Raw genomic sequence first — 16,523 nt, 5'->3', positions numbered from 1 at the left:
AGGAGGGAGGAGGGAGGAGGGAGGAGGCAGGAGAGAGGAGGGAGGAGGCAGGAGGGAGGAGGGAGGAGGTGGCACTAGCAAGGGAAGGGAGGGAGCTAAGGCAGGTGCAGTGCGTAAGACCCCAAAAGCCCAGGGGTTTTCATTCTCTTCTCTTTTTTTGGTGGAACCGGGGATTGAACTCAGGCCCGGTTATTATTCTACTGAGCTATCTTCCCGGCCCCTTGCATTCTCTTCTGTGTGGACAGTTACTCTCCCAAGTCCTGCAGTCAGGTGGGGACAGTGCTGGGACCGGAGCTCGGCCCTCTGACCTGATGTGACATTGGCCTCTGTGATAAGAGCTTCCACTGGGCAGCGTGGCCAGTGCGGTCAGAGCCTTGGGAGTGAGGTCGGGACACGCAGGGACAGAGCACTCCCACAGGTGACAGTGCCTGTCCATAGAGCATGTACAGGAAGACTACCTGTTGACTCCCAGATCCAGTGAGACCAACTGGAAGAGCCACACATGGGGAGGCAGCAATCTGAGGTTCTAGAACTATTGTGACCATTATTTAAATCAAAATGTTTTTGTCAATTTTTCTTAAATACTTGCATATATGTATGTGTGTATGGATATGCATCTATCCATGTCATATCTAGGTTATACATATATTGCTATCTATAATTTAATTTAAATTTGTTCAACTATATTTCCTTTTTAAAAAAATGTATTTGGTACAGGGTCTCACTAGGCAGCTTGGACTGACTCATAGTGATCCTCCTGTTTTCAGCCTCCCTAGAGCTGGGATTATAGGTGTACGCCACCACGCCCAGTCTCAGTGGCTGGCTCAGCACGCCCAGGGGTGGGGCTGGCACGGGGCATATGGTACCACGGATCAAGCCTAAGTCCCTGAGCTTGTCTAAGCAGGCACTTAGTCCACTGAACTATCTCACCAGCCCTCAACTATATTTCTTAATCTATAAAATTACCGTGGAATAAAAGAGAATAGTAGCTAATTATTGAGAAACTTTGAAATTTTGTAAATGTTAATTACTTTTTGCTATTCTGATGTCTCAGCTAATTTTGAATATGGGTTTTTGAAGAAAAAAAAATCTCTTGCAAATTAATGAGAGACAAACTAGAAAATAAGTATCAGCTCACAGAAAGGGGCTTAACTCTGTCCAGAGTGAGAGGATGTGGCCAGGGGTGACAGTCTATTTGGGACAGACATCCAGGATGGGACAAATGTGGTTGGGGGTGACAGTATTTCTGACAGGCTAATGCCGAAGGGCAGCATGCCACTGCCCACTTCATTCTCCGTTGGCCAGCGGAGCCCAGTGACAGAGAAGGTGACAGGAAGTGTTCTGTGGATTAGCCAAAAGGGAGAAATTTGGGGTACTAAGCCTGGTATTATCCCTGACAAAATGCTAGGAAGAATTCTTAGCCAGGTACAGCAGCTTTGGGAGCCGATTCATGGAGAGGAGGATGGCGTGACAAGCCAGCTTTGGTTTGCAGTTTTGGATAGGTTTGTAAGTGACTTATGACGTGAATCTAGAGGGAGCCGGCCACCTCGAGTTATCCTGGCAACCTCACCACCCCAGCAGCAGCCCGAAAGTTCTAGGTGCAAAGCCTGAAGTGGGCTAACCCGAGCCCTAGATTGCCGTGCGGTCAGAGGTTTTGAAAGTCCATTTTGACTTTTCATACTACTCCACCATATTTTCATATTTGTGTTTTAATTTAGAAGTAATATTACTTTGGTTTCCCTTTTTGAATCTTGTCTGACTGACGCTGCAGGAGTGAACACAGTATTTGTCTGGAGGTTTTGTCTCCAGCAGGGACATTGGCTCAGCTCTGCAGGTGCAGCTGGATCCTAGGGTCTTGGCATCTAAAGTGGATCTGAGCAATGGGTCTACATCAGTGAGATAAAACGTCACAGCAGTAAACGTCACTTCCCAGGTACATACCTCAGCAACAGCACCGCCACCAAAGTCACGTCAAAGCCTGGTCTTGCCGGTGGCTTTAGCAGATGCTTCTTGTGTAGCAGGCTCTGTGCTAATCTGCTAATCCTTTGGTTTTCCCTTTTGGGGGTGGGGGACTAGGGACTGAGCCCTCCACCCTCACACCCAGCTGCATCTGCAGCCCTTTCTAGTTCGAGCCAGGGCCCCACTGTGTGCTAAGTTGCTCTAAGTTGCTCAGGCTGGGCTCTAACTTGCCTCTGCGGCTTCCACTCCCGAAGTGCTCGGCGCCCAGGTGTGCGCCGCCCCACCCAGCTGCTAGTGCTTTATTCTCCACCCTCCTTTGCTCACTACCTCTTTAAAGTAAGTACTCAATTATGTGTGACTTCAGGGTCACCTAAGTGGCAGGACCGGTGTGAGGACTCAACGCCGAGCCGCTTCCAGACCTCCCCTTTGCGCGCCACTGCTTCTCCCCGCAGCAGCGGAGCACATACGGTGTGGCGAGCCCTCCAGGTGCTTGTAGCGCTGAGACTTTTAGTGCAGCACTGGCTTCAAATAAGCGTGAGGGACACAAAACGATCATAACATTGGCTCGCTCACACCGAGGGAGACCAGAGTACCAGGGGCCAGCCTGAAGTTTGCTCAGTTCTGGGTGGCATGAGGTTAAAATATTGGCGCCCTTCACAGAGTTCAAGGACAGTGGGTGTGGAAGTCATGCCTTAGGTGGGTTAGTCATGCCTGAGATTATTTTAGCAAGAAGAAGATTCGGATGAGTGCCAAGGTGTGATTGTTATCCTGCTCCTTATTTCTAGCATGAGGTGAGAGAGACCATAGCAACTTTGATTTGAAAAAAGATGCTATAGTTCACAGGATTTGTAGTTTCTCAATGGATGACCTTTTGCCCTCTCTTCCACCCTTCCTGGTCTCCCCGAGGCTCCACCATCTTCATTCCTGATGTTCAATTAGAAACCGGTATTTGAAAGCTGGAGAGCGCAGCGGCCCGGGAAGTTGGCCGCCTGGCTTCGTTCCTGGCGCTGCCGAATTTTGCTTTTGCCTGTGTGCAAGGCCCGTGATCTCTTTGGGTTATTTTATACTGCTCCCCAATTTACAGGTTGAAATGAGATCATCTATATGAAACTGATGGGAAGTTTGAAACATCATGCATGATTATTGCTAATAATATTGTAGTTAGCTGCAAGGCTGCCTAAAGCCAGGATTATTCTTGAATAAATAGCGCACCTGTTGGGGGCGACTCCCGCCTCTCCACGCGCTCTCCTCCTCGGGACTGCGTATCCTGAGACTGTCTGTGATGCCGCATTGCTGTTTAGCATTTTAAATCCAGTCTGGCTTCTCCTCTTAAAGCAAGAGGACTTTTCAAGTGAGTGGCTGGTAGTATAACGGGCACATATATCGAATCTCCTTAGTCTGGGCTGTTAAGTAAGTTTAATTAATTTACTAAGTTAATGTTCCACTGCCAGCAACAGAAGCCTCATTGCCATCAGCTGGGGAGAGGGAATTGAAAGCCTAAATGAGTTCATTTTTTCACAGTTGGAATTAGGGGCCAGTTAGCCAGTTGTGTGGGTTTTCCAATTTCTCCCTCTGCCCTGGGGGAATCCAGGCAATTCACTCCCCCACACGAAGTGTGAGTAAAATCCGGAAGACGGAAGGGGAGAAGAAAAAGATCAAAAGAAAAACCCTGCCCGACATCAGCTTCCATTTTTGGAACTGGAAGTGCTGTCTCCTCATGGCCTGCTAAGTTGAGTTTGTGGAACCTTTTGCGAATGTTCCTAATAGATTCAGAAAATAAGAAAGGCCTCAGTGAAAGATATTTACTGTGTGCATTTTCATTGCAGGGCGAACAGATAAAGGGAAAACAAATAAACAATAAAAGAATGGAAACAAAATTACAGAAATTTGCAAAATTTGACAAATGGTGGGCTGTAGTTGCCACAAGCTAATGGCTTACAATGATTAATAAGAGGAAAAATAATTGCATTTCATTAAGATTGATGACACCCCATTTAACCTCCCCTCTCGTTTCAGCCCTAAAGTGGAAAGAGATGAAGTTCTCATCTATAATAGCTCCTGTACCATTACCATGGAAACTGAGGCAGAGATGGAGTGTGAGACGCCTAATCAGCCAATTACCACCAAGATTACTGAGATACGGAAAAGCTGGGGCCAGAACACTCAGGTATAATCAAATCTTTTTTACAGACTGATTCAAACAGCTCAAATTAAATTTGTAATATTGTGTACATTAAAAAAACAATTTAGTCCAAATGGCAGCGATATATAATATTAAATGCTCTCCAGCTCTGAGGAGCCGGCCTAATGCACAACATCTGAATTCGGAGTTAACTATGGTTAATCATATATTTCCTCAAAAATGAATGCGCGCTGCCTGGGCTCTTTTAAAGTAAGTTCTGGACAGATAATATCCTGAGCTTTCTGTCCTGTTTTCTGGATGGGGATTTGCAAGGGTTTTTTGTGACTTATTCCTTCATAAAATAAGCAGCCCACCATTTAGCCAGGCCTTCCTGGAAGACTTCCCGGCCCCTGCACCTGCTCAGCGTGGTGGGCCAGAGTGGTGTTCCCTGGGAAGCAGAGTGCAGCCCTGAGAAGTCACATCAGGGACGTGCAGCCTGCTTCCTCCGTGCCTCACTCCCTGTAAGCGGCTTGAGTGTGGGCTGGCCTATTGTGCTGTCCTCATTCGAAACCACATGCTGCCTGGGATTGTCTTCTTTCCTTATTATATAGAACTTTTGCGCTGGTGCTCGAAATGTACGTGACTATCAAAAAACGTTTTTTCCCCTTTCTTTTCTGAACTGTTTCCTGACTACCTTGGGATCCCTCTGGCTTTCTATTACCTGCCATCTCTTCGTTCCTCTTTACTTTTCCCCTGCATGATGGCCTGCGACTGTCACTTCCTGGTTCTCAGTGTCCCCACCTCCAAATGCTGTTCCCTTACAGTTAGATGCTGCGGCTAATTCTGCATTTCTGGAACCGGTGTCCCCAAATCCCAGACCCCACCTTTCTCTGGGCTTCTTTCTCAGCAATCAGCGCTCAGAGATGATTCAAAAATTCTTTGTAGTGAGGCAGGAGTGCGGTGGGACACAAAGCAACTGTTCAGCCTCTCTGGGCCTCTGCTGGTGTTTGGGGGAATAATAGCCTGGTACTGTAGGGGTGGTTGCATGGCAAATGGACAGAGAGGGGCTTTAGCGAAGTGCTGAAGAGTGTGAGCTTTAGAGATAGGGCACCCAGGTTTGAATATGTCCCTGACCACCTGGAAGGACTTCAGGTAAATTATTTAACTCTTCTGTGTCTCAGTTTTCTTTATCTTTCCTTTTCTTTCTTCCTTTTCCTTTTTTTGAGGCAGGATCTAGCTATGTAGTGTAGTCTGGCCTTAAACTTACTTATGTATCCCAAGCTGGCCTTGAACTTATGGCAGTCCTCCTGCCTCAGCCTTCCAAGGGCTGGGATTGCAGGTGTGCACCACCAAGCCCAGCTCAGTTTTCTTATCTATAAAATGGGGATAATTTTAGCTAACACCGGATACAGTCATGAGGCTTCTAACATGTGAGCCACTGACACTGACCCTACCCATAGTGAGTGTCAGGTGTTGGCATTATTGGTGATCCTAGTTTACTAGCTGTCAGTCAGGGAACAAGTGACACAGGATTATGTCTGTGTGACACTTGTTGCTTTAATGAGATTTTTTTTCCACTTCTTATAATACTTCGTTTGATTTTTCATCATCTCAGAGCTGAGTTTGTTTTTGGAGGTTAAATACCTCACTCATTTATAAATATTCATATAAAATATTTAGTTCTAAAGAAAATAATATGAAAAGGGGTTTTATTATTTAGTGATAGACTAAATAGGGTTCAAAACAGTATCTACTTAAAGTCAATTCGTCTCCACTAGAGGGAACATCACACACCATCTTGACCAAGGATCTCATTTCAGAGATGAATTTACTAAGATTCTTCCAGGAAAGGTGGCCGGGCAAAGGTCACACAGCTTGCTATTTCACATCAGAAACTGGGCAGCTGTAATCCTCGTAGGGGAGGTAAGCCATCGAATCTCCAGAGAGCAAGTGGCGTGGCTGTGAGAGTACATTAGCTTGCACTAGTGTGCAGGGAGCGCCAGCCCTGAGGGGTGAGGGAGGAGGGCCCTACGGCTGCAGCTTCTAGGCATGAATACCCTGCATTCAAGTGTGCTAAGGCCATAGTTTACAACAGTCTATTGGGAGCAGGAGTCTATCAAGTAAAGTTAGGGGGAACGTAGGGAACCAGACCAGGGATCTGCAGCAAACCCTTAGCATTTAAGATCTGCAATAATTCTCTTAGGGTCCCAAAGAGTGAAAGGAGGGTTATGGGCACAATTCCTGTCATACTGACCAGATCAGCATAGTGGTAGGTAGGTAAAACTGTAGCTACACAGACACACAAAACCCCAAAATTCTAAGACTGGGTGTGGTGGCATGTGCCTGTAATCCCAGCACTTGGGAGCTGAACACAGGAGGATCCCTATGAGTCCAATCTGTGTAGTGAGACCCTGTAGACCTGGTACTAAATAAATAAATAAATAAATACAAACAAATAAACCAAAAATTCTAGATAATTGGGAAATCATTGGTTCTAGATTCTACTCTCAGGTAGGGTGACTGGGTTTGCTCCTGGAATTGGATATAATAAAGTCTATTAGTAGAAGGTTTATAATTAAATGTCCATTCAATTGATTGATTATCTTTTGAGAATATAAGATCCACAGTTAAGAACCATGTTTGGATAATATGACTCTGGTTGGGACACGTCTATACTCTATTTGGGCTGTAAACACCTTGCCCACCATGCGTGATGCCTGGTGAAGCTGCTCGTGTGGATGTTTAATTTTCTTACTTGGCTGGGAAAGAACATGCCGCCTTTGTTAGGGTGAATGATTTGGGTCCAGGCCTGGGGAAGATGTGTACTGATTGGTGCTCAGTCAGGTGTAGAACACAGGATGCCCTTCCAAGTTCAGGAATTTTCCAGATGAGAACCTTACTACACTGATTCCATAGAATAGATTTAGCAGTACAAGGTTTCCAAAGTCAAATGACTTGTAAAACGCTGTGCTTAAAAAGGTGCACGCACTTCCTTCCTTCTTTTCCCGTTTCCCTTACAGAATAGCTTGCTAATTGTACTGCTGCTCCATTGAAAGCAACAGTTAAGACAATATTTTTCTTTTTTTAATTTATTTTTTTTGACCAATTTTGCATGCTTGTATCTGGCAACATGCTCAACTAATTTGAATACAACAATACACACTGTAACAACCATTGCTGGATTCTTGTTATTTTGTTTTCTGAAATTCTGAGCTGTTTCGTCTGAGGACAGGGCTGGGCTTGATCTGTGGTGGCTGTTGGGACCGAGGTGGAGCTGGACCATGCACAAGGCACACGTGGAGCCCTCTGGGACCCAGAAAGAAGGATGGGCTGTGCAGGTCAGCTCTCTTTTCACTTTCACCTCCAGTTTTTTATTGTTTTTTACTGTTTTTTATTCTCTCAAAAAGTTACACACACACACACACGCACGCACGCACACGCACTCAGCCATTATGTGTATGCGTGTATCTTGGGACATCATGTAGACTCAGAGAAGGACGAAAGACCAGGGGAGAGGACACAGCGTTGTTTTCCTGTCGGAGGATATTGGAGAGCATCCAATACGTAGACGCGTGGTGTGAATTTCCGTGGAGAGCCATGGTGTGGCACATCACCCGAACTTACTTGTCTGAGGAGCTGCTTCGTCTCAGAATTTCTTGTGGGTCTAGTGGCTGGTCTGTGGCCCTCCTTGGCAGGTGTTGCCTGAACTGTGCCTTTTCCCCACAACCACGCTCTACTGAAGTAATAGCGCTTGTACTATGCTGTGAAGACCAGGTAAGCTCAAGATGTCCAAGGGGTCAGAGGAAAGGCATCTCTGTAGAGAAAGCAAGGAGCACACGGCACTGAGGCGCAGTTTCCCAGAACAGCGCAGGGTGCACGGCATGCGTAGGATGCCGAGGAGCTGCAGGTGGGCTGGGGTCAGCTTGTGCTCGAGGGTTACGCGCTTGTTCGGCAGGTGACAAAGAGTCCTGAGGGAGCTCGAAGGACTAAGCGCTTTCATCAAGCAACCTGGTATTTGAGTGCAGGGTGACCTGAGTGCAGATCCACGGGGAGCTGAAGCTTCTCACCCAGGTGAGAAGAAGCTGGCAAATAGCGAGGGCATGGGGAGAAGGGACCCCTCGAGAGCCGAGACTCGGGGAGGGAGATGAACACATGCAGGTACAACCACGGCCACCCATGTGCACACAGCGATGGTGCTGTGTGATTTCTGTTGTTTTCCTGACTTGTATGTAAAACATGGGCACCGATATTCCTCTTCTGGTAACCTATTTAGTGACCATTCAGACCGGTGACTGAGGTGTTCGGTACCCCGTTAATGAGGTGTTCGGTACCCCGTTATGCCCCACAACTTGGACTTAGGGTGCAGGAATGGGGCCAGCAGTGCGGCCTCCTGGGGGCTTCTACAGGACGCTATTGTCATTTCTGCTGGGGGTACCTTGTAGTACTTTCTGTAGTTCTGTGCATGGCATGCACCACAGTGCTCTGTGTAAGAGTTCTAAAAATCAAAAGCAAAGTCATCACGTTGGAATCTCTGTGGATTACTTCTTTGTCCTGGATATTGTAATGTGCACACCACACGCAGTTCCTCCTCTGAGGGTGAGTTCACCGAACAACCTAGACAAGTACATAACCTGATCACTAGGTGAGGAATGTCTGTGTAGCATTCCATGATGTTAGCTACGTGAGAAGTCTTGGTTTTTCAGTGCTATATGCCCAAAGCTTAGAATTATACCTGCTGCAATAATAGGGTCCCATTAAGATTACTGAATGAATGAGTTATAAATGAATAAGTACAATCTGGCCATTTTTATGAAAAGTAAATTTTTCTTTTGTTTGATCATTATACTGTGTATTAGACACTGACAAACTGAAGCAGCAGGAAAGATGTTAGAAGCTGAAAATGATTCAAAAGCGTGCGGGAAGACCCAGCCGAGTATCACAGAGAAACCTGAGGTTCAAGAGGGTTCTGAAGTAGAAGTGATAGGTTTGCTTGGGTGGTGGGAAAACTCCAGCATGATGGAGGCAGAACAAATCAGGCTTAGCGGGGAGCCGAACACAGCGAGTGTTCTCAGCGGGTCTGAGAGAGATTCCGAGCAGGATGGAACAAACATCTAGAAGCCGACGGAAGCTGCTGTGTTGGCGTTCCCCGACCGTCCTTCCTCCCTTTCCTACTTTCTGTCCCACTGTGCAGCATTTGCACCTGGGGCTCTGAAGATGAAGTCGGAAGAGTGGCTCATAAAGCCCAGAGGGACCGTCTGAGGACAGGGCTGGGCTTGATCTGTGGTGGCTGTTGGGACCGAGGTGGAGCTGGACCATGCACAAGGCACACGTGGAGCCCCCTGGGACCCAGAAAGAAGGACGGGCCGTGCAGGTCAGCTCTCTTTTCACTTTCACCCCAGAAAATGCCTCCTGCTTCACCCCATGCACCCGCCTTTCGCCTGCAATGTCAGTGGTAACCTGCAGAGGGTTCTGGGCCCGTCTAAGCTGCTGTATCAGTAGAAGAAGAAGTTTTCAGACAATGCTATTAAAATTCTCTGGGGCAGCTTGGAGAATTGTACTGCTGATTTTTGCTGGTCTATTGAAAGGAGCAGCTAATGCTCAATTTTTTTCTTTGCCTTTTTGATTTCTTATAACTTTTTAAAGCAATTTTGCCAGTTTATATCTGATAATATAAACAACTAATTTGGAGATAACATTATGCAATATGACATTGTCAAACTCCCATTACTTTTTTAGTGAAATTCTGTATTGTTTCTATTTTTAAAAAACATTTTGTATTCTCTTTAAAAAATACTGAAATTCTCTGGGAAATGATTTTGAATCTAGAATACCATATTCATTCAAGTGTTTTTTTTTTTTGTAATAAGAATTAAGTCAAGACACACAAGCTGTACTTGGAAGGTCCACCACTGTCCTGCACTCTCTGAAAGGTGGCCTGTGCTGATAAACCAGGGAGTGGGTAATCCAGGCAAGAAGGTACAGGATACAAAAGCCACTAATGAACAGAGAAGCTCAACCTAGGGAAGGATCGAGTACACATTGTTGGTATTATGTTTGTGAAGCTTACTGTAATTGTTAAGAGTGAGTTAATTACCACACAAAGCAGGAGCCTATTTATTTATTTATTTTTCTGTATTTTAGGGAGGGGTCTACAGAGTGTTCAGGGTCTCACTACTAGATAGGACTCATAGTGATTTGCGTGTTTACAGTCTCCCAAGAGCTGGGATAATAGGCGTGCACCACAACGCCCAGTCTTGATCACCATCTCAGCATGCCATGGGGGTGGTGCTGGCACAGCAGGCCCAGGGATTGAACCCCCAGCCCCTGTGCCTGCTTGTAGGTGCTTTAATCCACTAAGCTACTTAGCCAGCTCTCCCAGCCTATTTTTTAAGTAGGTACAATAGAAAAAAAAAAAAAAAAACAAAAAACAAACCCAGAGACATAAACTTCCTTCATCGACAGAATGAGAAAAAAATCAAGTTTGTGTGAAAGTGGGACATAGATAGCAGAACAGTCAGTGGCCTGACCATGTGGTAAAATGGATCGTCTAAAGACAAAGTTTTAATAAAAAAGATGAAACAAGGGATTTACATCATAGGAACCTAGGATAGCTTTGGGTTTAGAGACAATTAGGCCCCCAAATTGGACCCGAGGAAAGACGCTAGAAGAGAGGTTGCTTAATGTTCACAGGGCGGCTATATGCCAGGAGATCGGCCCTGTTGGTCAAGGCAGCGAGCCTCCTCCTTCAGGAAGCAGATATGAAATTTGTGGATGAAATAAATTAGTGAGATGCTGGTTGGGTTCTTGACACCAAGCACAGGAGAGTGGGAGTGGCGACTGCAGTTGATGTAAGTGCAAGGTGCGAGGTGGTGCGAGTTCTCCTTGAAAGGGAGTCACCCACCCATCTGACACCAAAGTGTTTTCTTCTATCCAGCACCAGAATCTAGGCAAATACAATTCTAGCATTCCTAGGAAGGATATCGGAAGATACTGCTTGGGAGAGACTATATCAGCGCAAGGACTCACAGGTTCTAGCGTTCAGAAACCTCCTGCAGTCCTGATTACTTGGGTTGTCTTATTAAAATATGAATGGACAGCAGTTTGGTTTTTGCCATGAGAAGACAGTGAATTTCAGGCTTATGCTCCTGCCATACGTGGCCACAAAACTGGTCGAGGCATTTTCAGGTCTTGGTCCACACAGAGCATGCGCCCGTGATCCTCAGGGGAGGGACACACAAGGAGGATGAGTTTCTGTTGGAGCGCACCGCACGAGGAAACTGAGCCCAAGCCAAGGGTGGCAGTGAGCCATTGGGGATGGAGGCTAGGGGTGCTGATGTCGGGGTGACTTGCGGAGCAGGGTGCCGATGTGAGGGAGCTGTGCAGAGAGCGTCTCAGGAAGCTGTAGGGGTCTCTCGTGGGCATCTCTGCTCTGCGGCCAGACTGCTAAACAGTCACACAGTGAGGGCATTTCTTATTTTATGTATTTAAGACAGGGTGTTCAGGTCTCACTACATAGATCAGACATTCTCCTGATTTCAGCCTCCCAAGTACTGGGATTACAGGCACACGCGACCAAGAGAAGTCTCAATTGCCATCTCAGCGCACACTGGGGGCGGGGCCAACATGACACACCGGGCAGGCTCCTTAATCTGCTGAGCTGTTCGGCTGGCCCTAGTAAGTGCATTTCTGTTAGGGCTGGCATAGAGAGGTGTGCGTCAGCATCCATCCTCAATCAAGTGAGCAGCGCGATGTGGGAGGATGTTGGAGAGATGGTGTCTTAGACTGTAGAGGCACTGATTTGAAAAAGATCACACTTTAGAAATAAGGCCATTGGGGTCAGGGAGATGGCTCAGTAGAATAGCACTTGCCTGGTAAGTGCAAGGCCCTGAGTTCAATCCCCCATACCACAAAAAAGAAAAAAAAAGGGGGGGGGCTATTTATTTATTACAACTTTGAATTTATGTAGTTTACAGTCGTTCTGGGGAGTGTTTGCATGTACATACCACAGCTTGTTTCTCTTTTATAATCTGTTCCCCTTCCCCTCCCCTTGCCCCTCCCTCCCCCCCAATGCTCTACCCTGCCTTTTGCTCCTGTTGGCATTATTCATCTTAGCTTTTGCTACGGAATATAGTGCTCACATTAACTGAGGTTGTTAGGCTCCCAGACATGGTGCAACTTTCTTCTACTTATTGCCCCTCAGGGCTGTCAGTGTAACCAGCCGCCTGCTGTGGCACGAGGGTTGTAGTTTTACTGCTGCTGCCCTAGAATAAAGGTGCTCTAGACCCACCCAGATAGATCCTGACAGTAAGGCTCAATAGAAATAAGCTTTGTTTTTGAGACTGAAAACAATGTTTTAACGAAAACTTTTTCTCGCCAACTTGTCTTTTTTTTTTTTTTTGAGACACACTATCACTATGTAGTGTAGGCTGCCCTCAAACTCACAGCAATCCTCCAGCCTCAGCCTTCCCATCATGTCCAGCTTCCCAACAACTTTAAATATCACTTTCATTTTTTAAATATGAAGCTCCGTGGCATCAGGACTTGTTTCCTGCTCCACAGGGTTTTTTTTCAGTCAAGGTCTTACTTTGGTATTGGGCTGGTCTTGAACTATGCAGCCTGGGTCTGTCCTTGACCTTGCAAGGATCCTCCTGCCTCAGCCCCCTGAGTGCCGGGCTTCCAGGTGTCCAAGGCTTCAGAGGCTGCTGTACTACTAACTCCCGGTACTCTTGAGGTATGTGTTAGCTGTGTTCTCCTCTGTGGGAAGTCCGTGCAGCAGCTTCAGGGGCTGGGTTCTTAGGAGATGCTTAACCACTTCAGTTTTGCATTTACTGAAGGGATGTTCTTATGAACTTGTGGAGTGTGTGCTTTTTCTAATCTAAGCATCTTGATTTCATCTTTTTCTCAATACAGTCCGTCGTCTCACTATGCTTGTTGTTCTGGTGACAGCATGCAGCTTGTGAGGGTGTGGTGGATACCCACTGTACTTTTCATGATCCTCAGGTGAAGGTTGGAACACTTTATCTGGAATTCTTGACTTGGTAACTTTGTGACGAATCCGGTCTTTACCCATGAGAGGTTCCACATGTTTTGTCACAGTCTGTAGCCTGACTGGGGGCTGTGAACTGCTGAATACAAAATCCCTGCCATAGTGTCATAATTATTTGTCTTCAGAGGTTGTAGGAAGCAGACAGATCTACTGGTGAAATGCTCTGGAAATGGACAGGTTCCCCCCTCTCTGGCGCAGCATGCCCTAAATGTCCAGTCTGAACTTTCCAATTATCTCTGTCTCTGTCTCTGTCTCTGTCTCTCTGTCTCTCTCTCTCTCTCTCTCTCTCTCTCTCTCTCTCTCTCTCTCTCTGTCTCTCTCTGTATTGGGGATCGAACTCCGGGCCTTGCACTTTCCAAGCAGATGCATGAGCAGCTGTGCTGTCTCCCTGGCCTAAGCTATTCTTAATTGCTAGAGTGAAGCCAAATACTCATTAATGAAGAGAACAAAGCACACCTTTGAGAAACGTTATATCCACAGGGTTTAGCCTACAATCAACAACATGGAAAACAAGAGAGCAGAAAGAAAATCAATCAGTACAGAATGATAGAGATGTGCATTTGCTAGAAAGTCATTTAAAACTGTTATAAGCATATTCAAAAAATTAAAAACATGTAAGAAATGGAGTTATAGGAAATAGTAGTGAAGAGCTTCAGACTCTTTTAAAAATCTGTAGAACTGAACTAATATTGGTAATGAGAATGTCGGTAGATAGGCTGGACGCTAGATTGGACTCTAGAGGATGTGTGACCTGTGACATTAGGAGCAGCTGTTCATCAAGCTGAAGAGGCTCTCCAAACTGAGGAACAGAAAAGAGAAAAGGAAATAGTATGTTTTACTTTTTTTTTTTTTTTTTTGTTGGCAGTACTGGGGCTTAGAACTCAGGGCCTTGTGCTTGCCAGGCAAGCGCTTATTCTACTGAGCTATCTCCCTGGGCCCTGGAAAGGAAATAGTAAATAAGTAGTAATCTGTGGTACAGTGTGAACCAGTGCAATATTTGTGCAAGTGGGGATGCAGAAGGAAAGTGGTAGGAGAGACAGAATATATATATATATATATATATATATATATATATATATTGTTTCCCCTATAAACATATATATATATGTTTTCCCCCTTTTGTGTGTATTATTTGGTACAGGGTCTCACTATGTAGCTTGACTTGTAGTGATCCTCCTGTTTTCAGCCTCCCCAGTGCTGGCATTATAGGTGCCCCCACCATGCTGGGAGGATAAACATGTAAAGAAATAGACCAATTTTCTAAATTTGATGGAATCCAGAAGCTTGTAGATGTAGGCTTACATACTTAAATCAGAAGAACTCTAAAGAGAATCATCAGCATTCTGTGTTAAGATGGCAGTTCTCCCAAATTAAAATGTAGAGTCAATAAAATTCCAGAAAGTATCTGTTTTTCAAATTACTTTTTGGGTTGTAAACCTAAACTGAGTTTTGAACATTATGGAAGTATAATGATCTAGAATGGCCAAAAATACCATGAAAAAGACACTGCCTAATATTATGTCCATTAAATCTAATGTACCCCAAAGTCTTGTGTGTTCAACGGTAGGGATGTTAGGTGATTGGTTCATGGGGGTGCTATGTAATCACAGCTGAATATCCTGCTGGGGGCAGCTGCTCAGGCATGTGCTGGAGGTGCGGGCGCAGGTCCCTGGACCTGCCTTTCTCTCCCTGCTTCCTGGCTGCTTTGGGTTGAGCAGCTGCCACCTCCCATGTCATTTTCACCTTGGAGCCGAGCAACCATGGACTCCATGTTGTGAAACCGTGAGCCTAGTCAACATCTTTAAGTTGTGGGTGTTGGGTATTTAGTTCCAGTGACAGGAAATTGATAACAATGATGTAGGTTTACTGCTACAGTCACACCTGACCATCAGGTTCAGAAGCCTCCAGAACTGGCTCGCAGGCAGAGTGTAGTAAAGCTTGGAAATGAGGACTAGAGAGACATAACATGTTATAAGCAGAGCTTGATAACTGGTGTGAGCTGGAGCGCAGAAGACAAGGGTGCTGAGTGATGTGAGGGCAGTCAAGGTGGGGCCATGAGGTTTCAAATGGGAATGAGCTCAGTTGGAAATGGTGTGAAGCTGTAAACGATGCGTTCTGGCAAAGAATTTGTCTATACTTTGCCATGCTCTAAGGCTTGACGTGAGGCTTAATTAAGGGTGACAGACTAATGAGTCTGGCAGAGGAGATTTTAAGGCAATTGTTAGAAATTTCCTGTATTCCAACTTTGGCATCACTTGTGGCTGCTTTTTTCATGATTTGTAGTGAAAGTTAGGAGAGAAAAGCAGAGTGAAAAAAATGTGAAAAGTTTGATGTCTCATCAGAAAAGCGTGTGTAGAGTCGGGGCCCAGAAGAAGGTAGTTGGTGAAAAGATGCACAGCACGAAAGAAGAGATAAGCGCTTTGTGCCAGGACAGAGGCAAGATGGGCCAGGGGATCTCAGCTGTGGGTCAGATTTCAGCCCTCACTGGTTCAGGGTTGTAAAGGTGAACTTGAATGACTTTGCCGTAAGATGGGAGCCCAGGACCCTGCGTCCACCCTGAGCCACCTAAGAAGAGCATTCCCAAGTTCCTCCCCTCAGGAATGGGCTGTGTCAGTCCTGACACAGGGAGCCCCTCCACAGCTCAGGCTGGCAGCAGACTCTGGCATCATCCATGTGGCACTGGCTTACAGGCTTGCAGAATTCAAGAACTGCAAGAGTCACAGGGACTCCACGTAGACTTCAAGGGAAGGTTGGGAGGCCAGAAAGTTGTGCCTCTGAGAGGGTGGTACATGAGAATGAAGGTGCGGGTGCGACCCCAGGCAGTGGGCATGCTGGGAATAGGGAGTGTCCACCGAGGAGAGCCTTGGGGATGAGCAGGGCCTGCTCCAGAGAGAGCCCACGTGAGCTGCACCTGGCAGGGCCATTGGGGCAGGACTGCACAGGCCTTGGGAAGTTACATCTTACGTAACCTGCCCCGGTGCTGGACATGAAGCTGCAGGACTTAATGTTTGCCCTGCTGAAGTAGGTCTTGCTTTGGCTAACTGTTGTCTTTTCTCCAGTCCCTGCCCTTTGGATTGGGACACTGCCACTGTATGTTACAAATACTTAAATTTGCTTTTGAGTGTTATAGGGAAGTGGTGGTGAACTGATGGTACGTAGGTTTGTATGCAACGTTTGTGTCACTGACAGCTCTAAATGGTTTGCTATCACTGTTAAAGGGGTTCACAACTGAGTTTGCCTTGAGTTTCAGAGGACATATGGCTAGTACCTTTTTTTTTTTTTTAAATTTAGTACAGGGTCTGCAGGGTCTCACTACACAGACTGAACTCATAGTGATCCTCCTGTTTCCAGCTTCCCAAGTGCTGGGATTACAGGTGTGCACCACCATGCCCAGTC

General features: G+C 46.1%; 1 protein-coding gene across 1 annotated transcript in view; it reads left to right on the top strand.

Annotated features, from left to right (window-relative positions):
• Pkhd1 (PKHD1, fibrocystin/polyductin) overlaps positions 1 to 16,523 on the top strand; it is a 503,959-nt gene that overhangs the window by 95,151 nt on the left and 392,285 nt on the right. The window contains 1 exon segment of the mRNA XM_023712007.1: positions 3,976 to 4,126. Within this exon segment, the coding sequence (XP_023567775.1) occupies positions 3,976 to 4,126 (151 nt within the window).

The sequence above is a fragment of the Octodon degus genome, unplaced genomic scaffold (genome assembly GCF_000260255.1).
Source record: "Octodon degus isolate 3935 unplaced genomic scaffold, OctDeg1.0 scaffold00022, whole genome shotgun sequence".
Classification (NCBI taxonomy): domain Eukaryota; kingdom Metazoa; phylum Chordata; class Mammalia; order Rodentia; family Octodontidae; genus Octodon; species Octodon degus.
The sequence above is the reverse complement of the archived record's forward strand: the minus strand, read 5'-3'. Positions and strand labels throughout refer to the sequence as shown.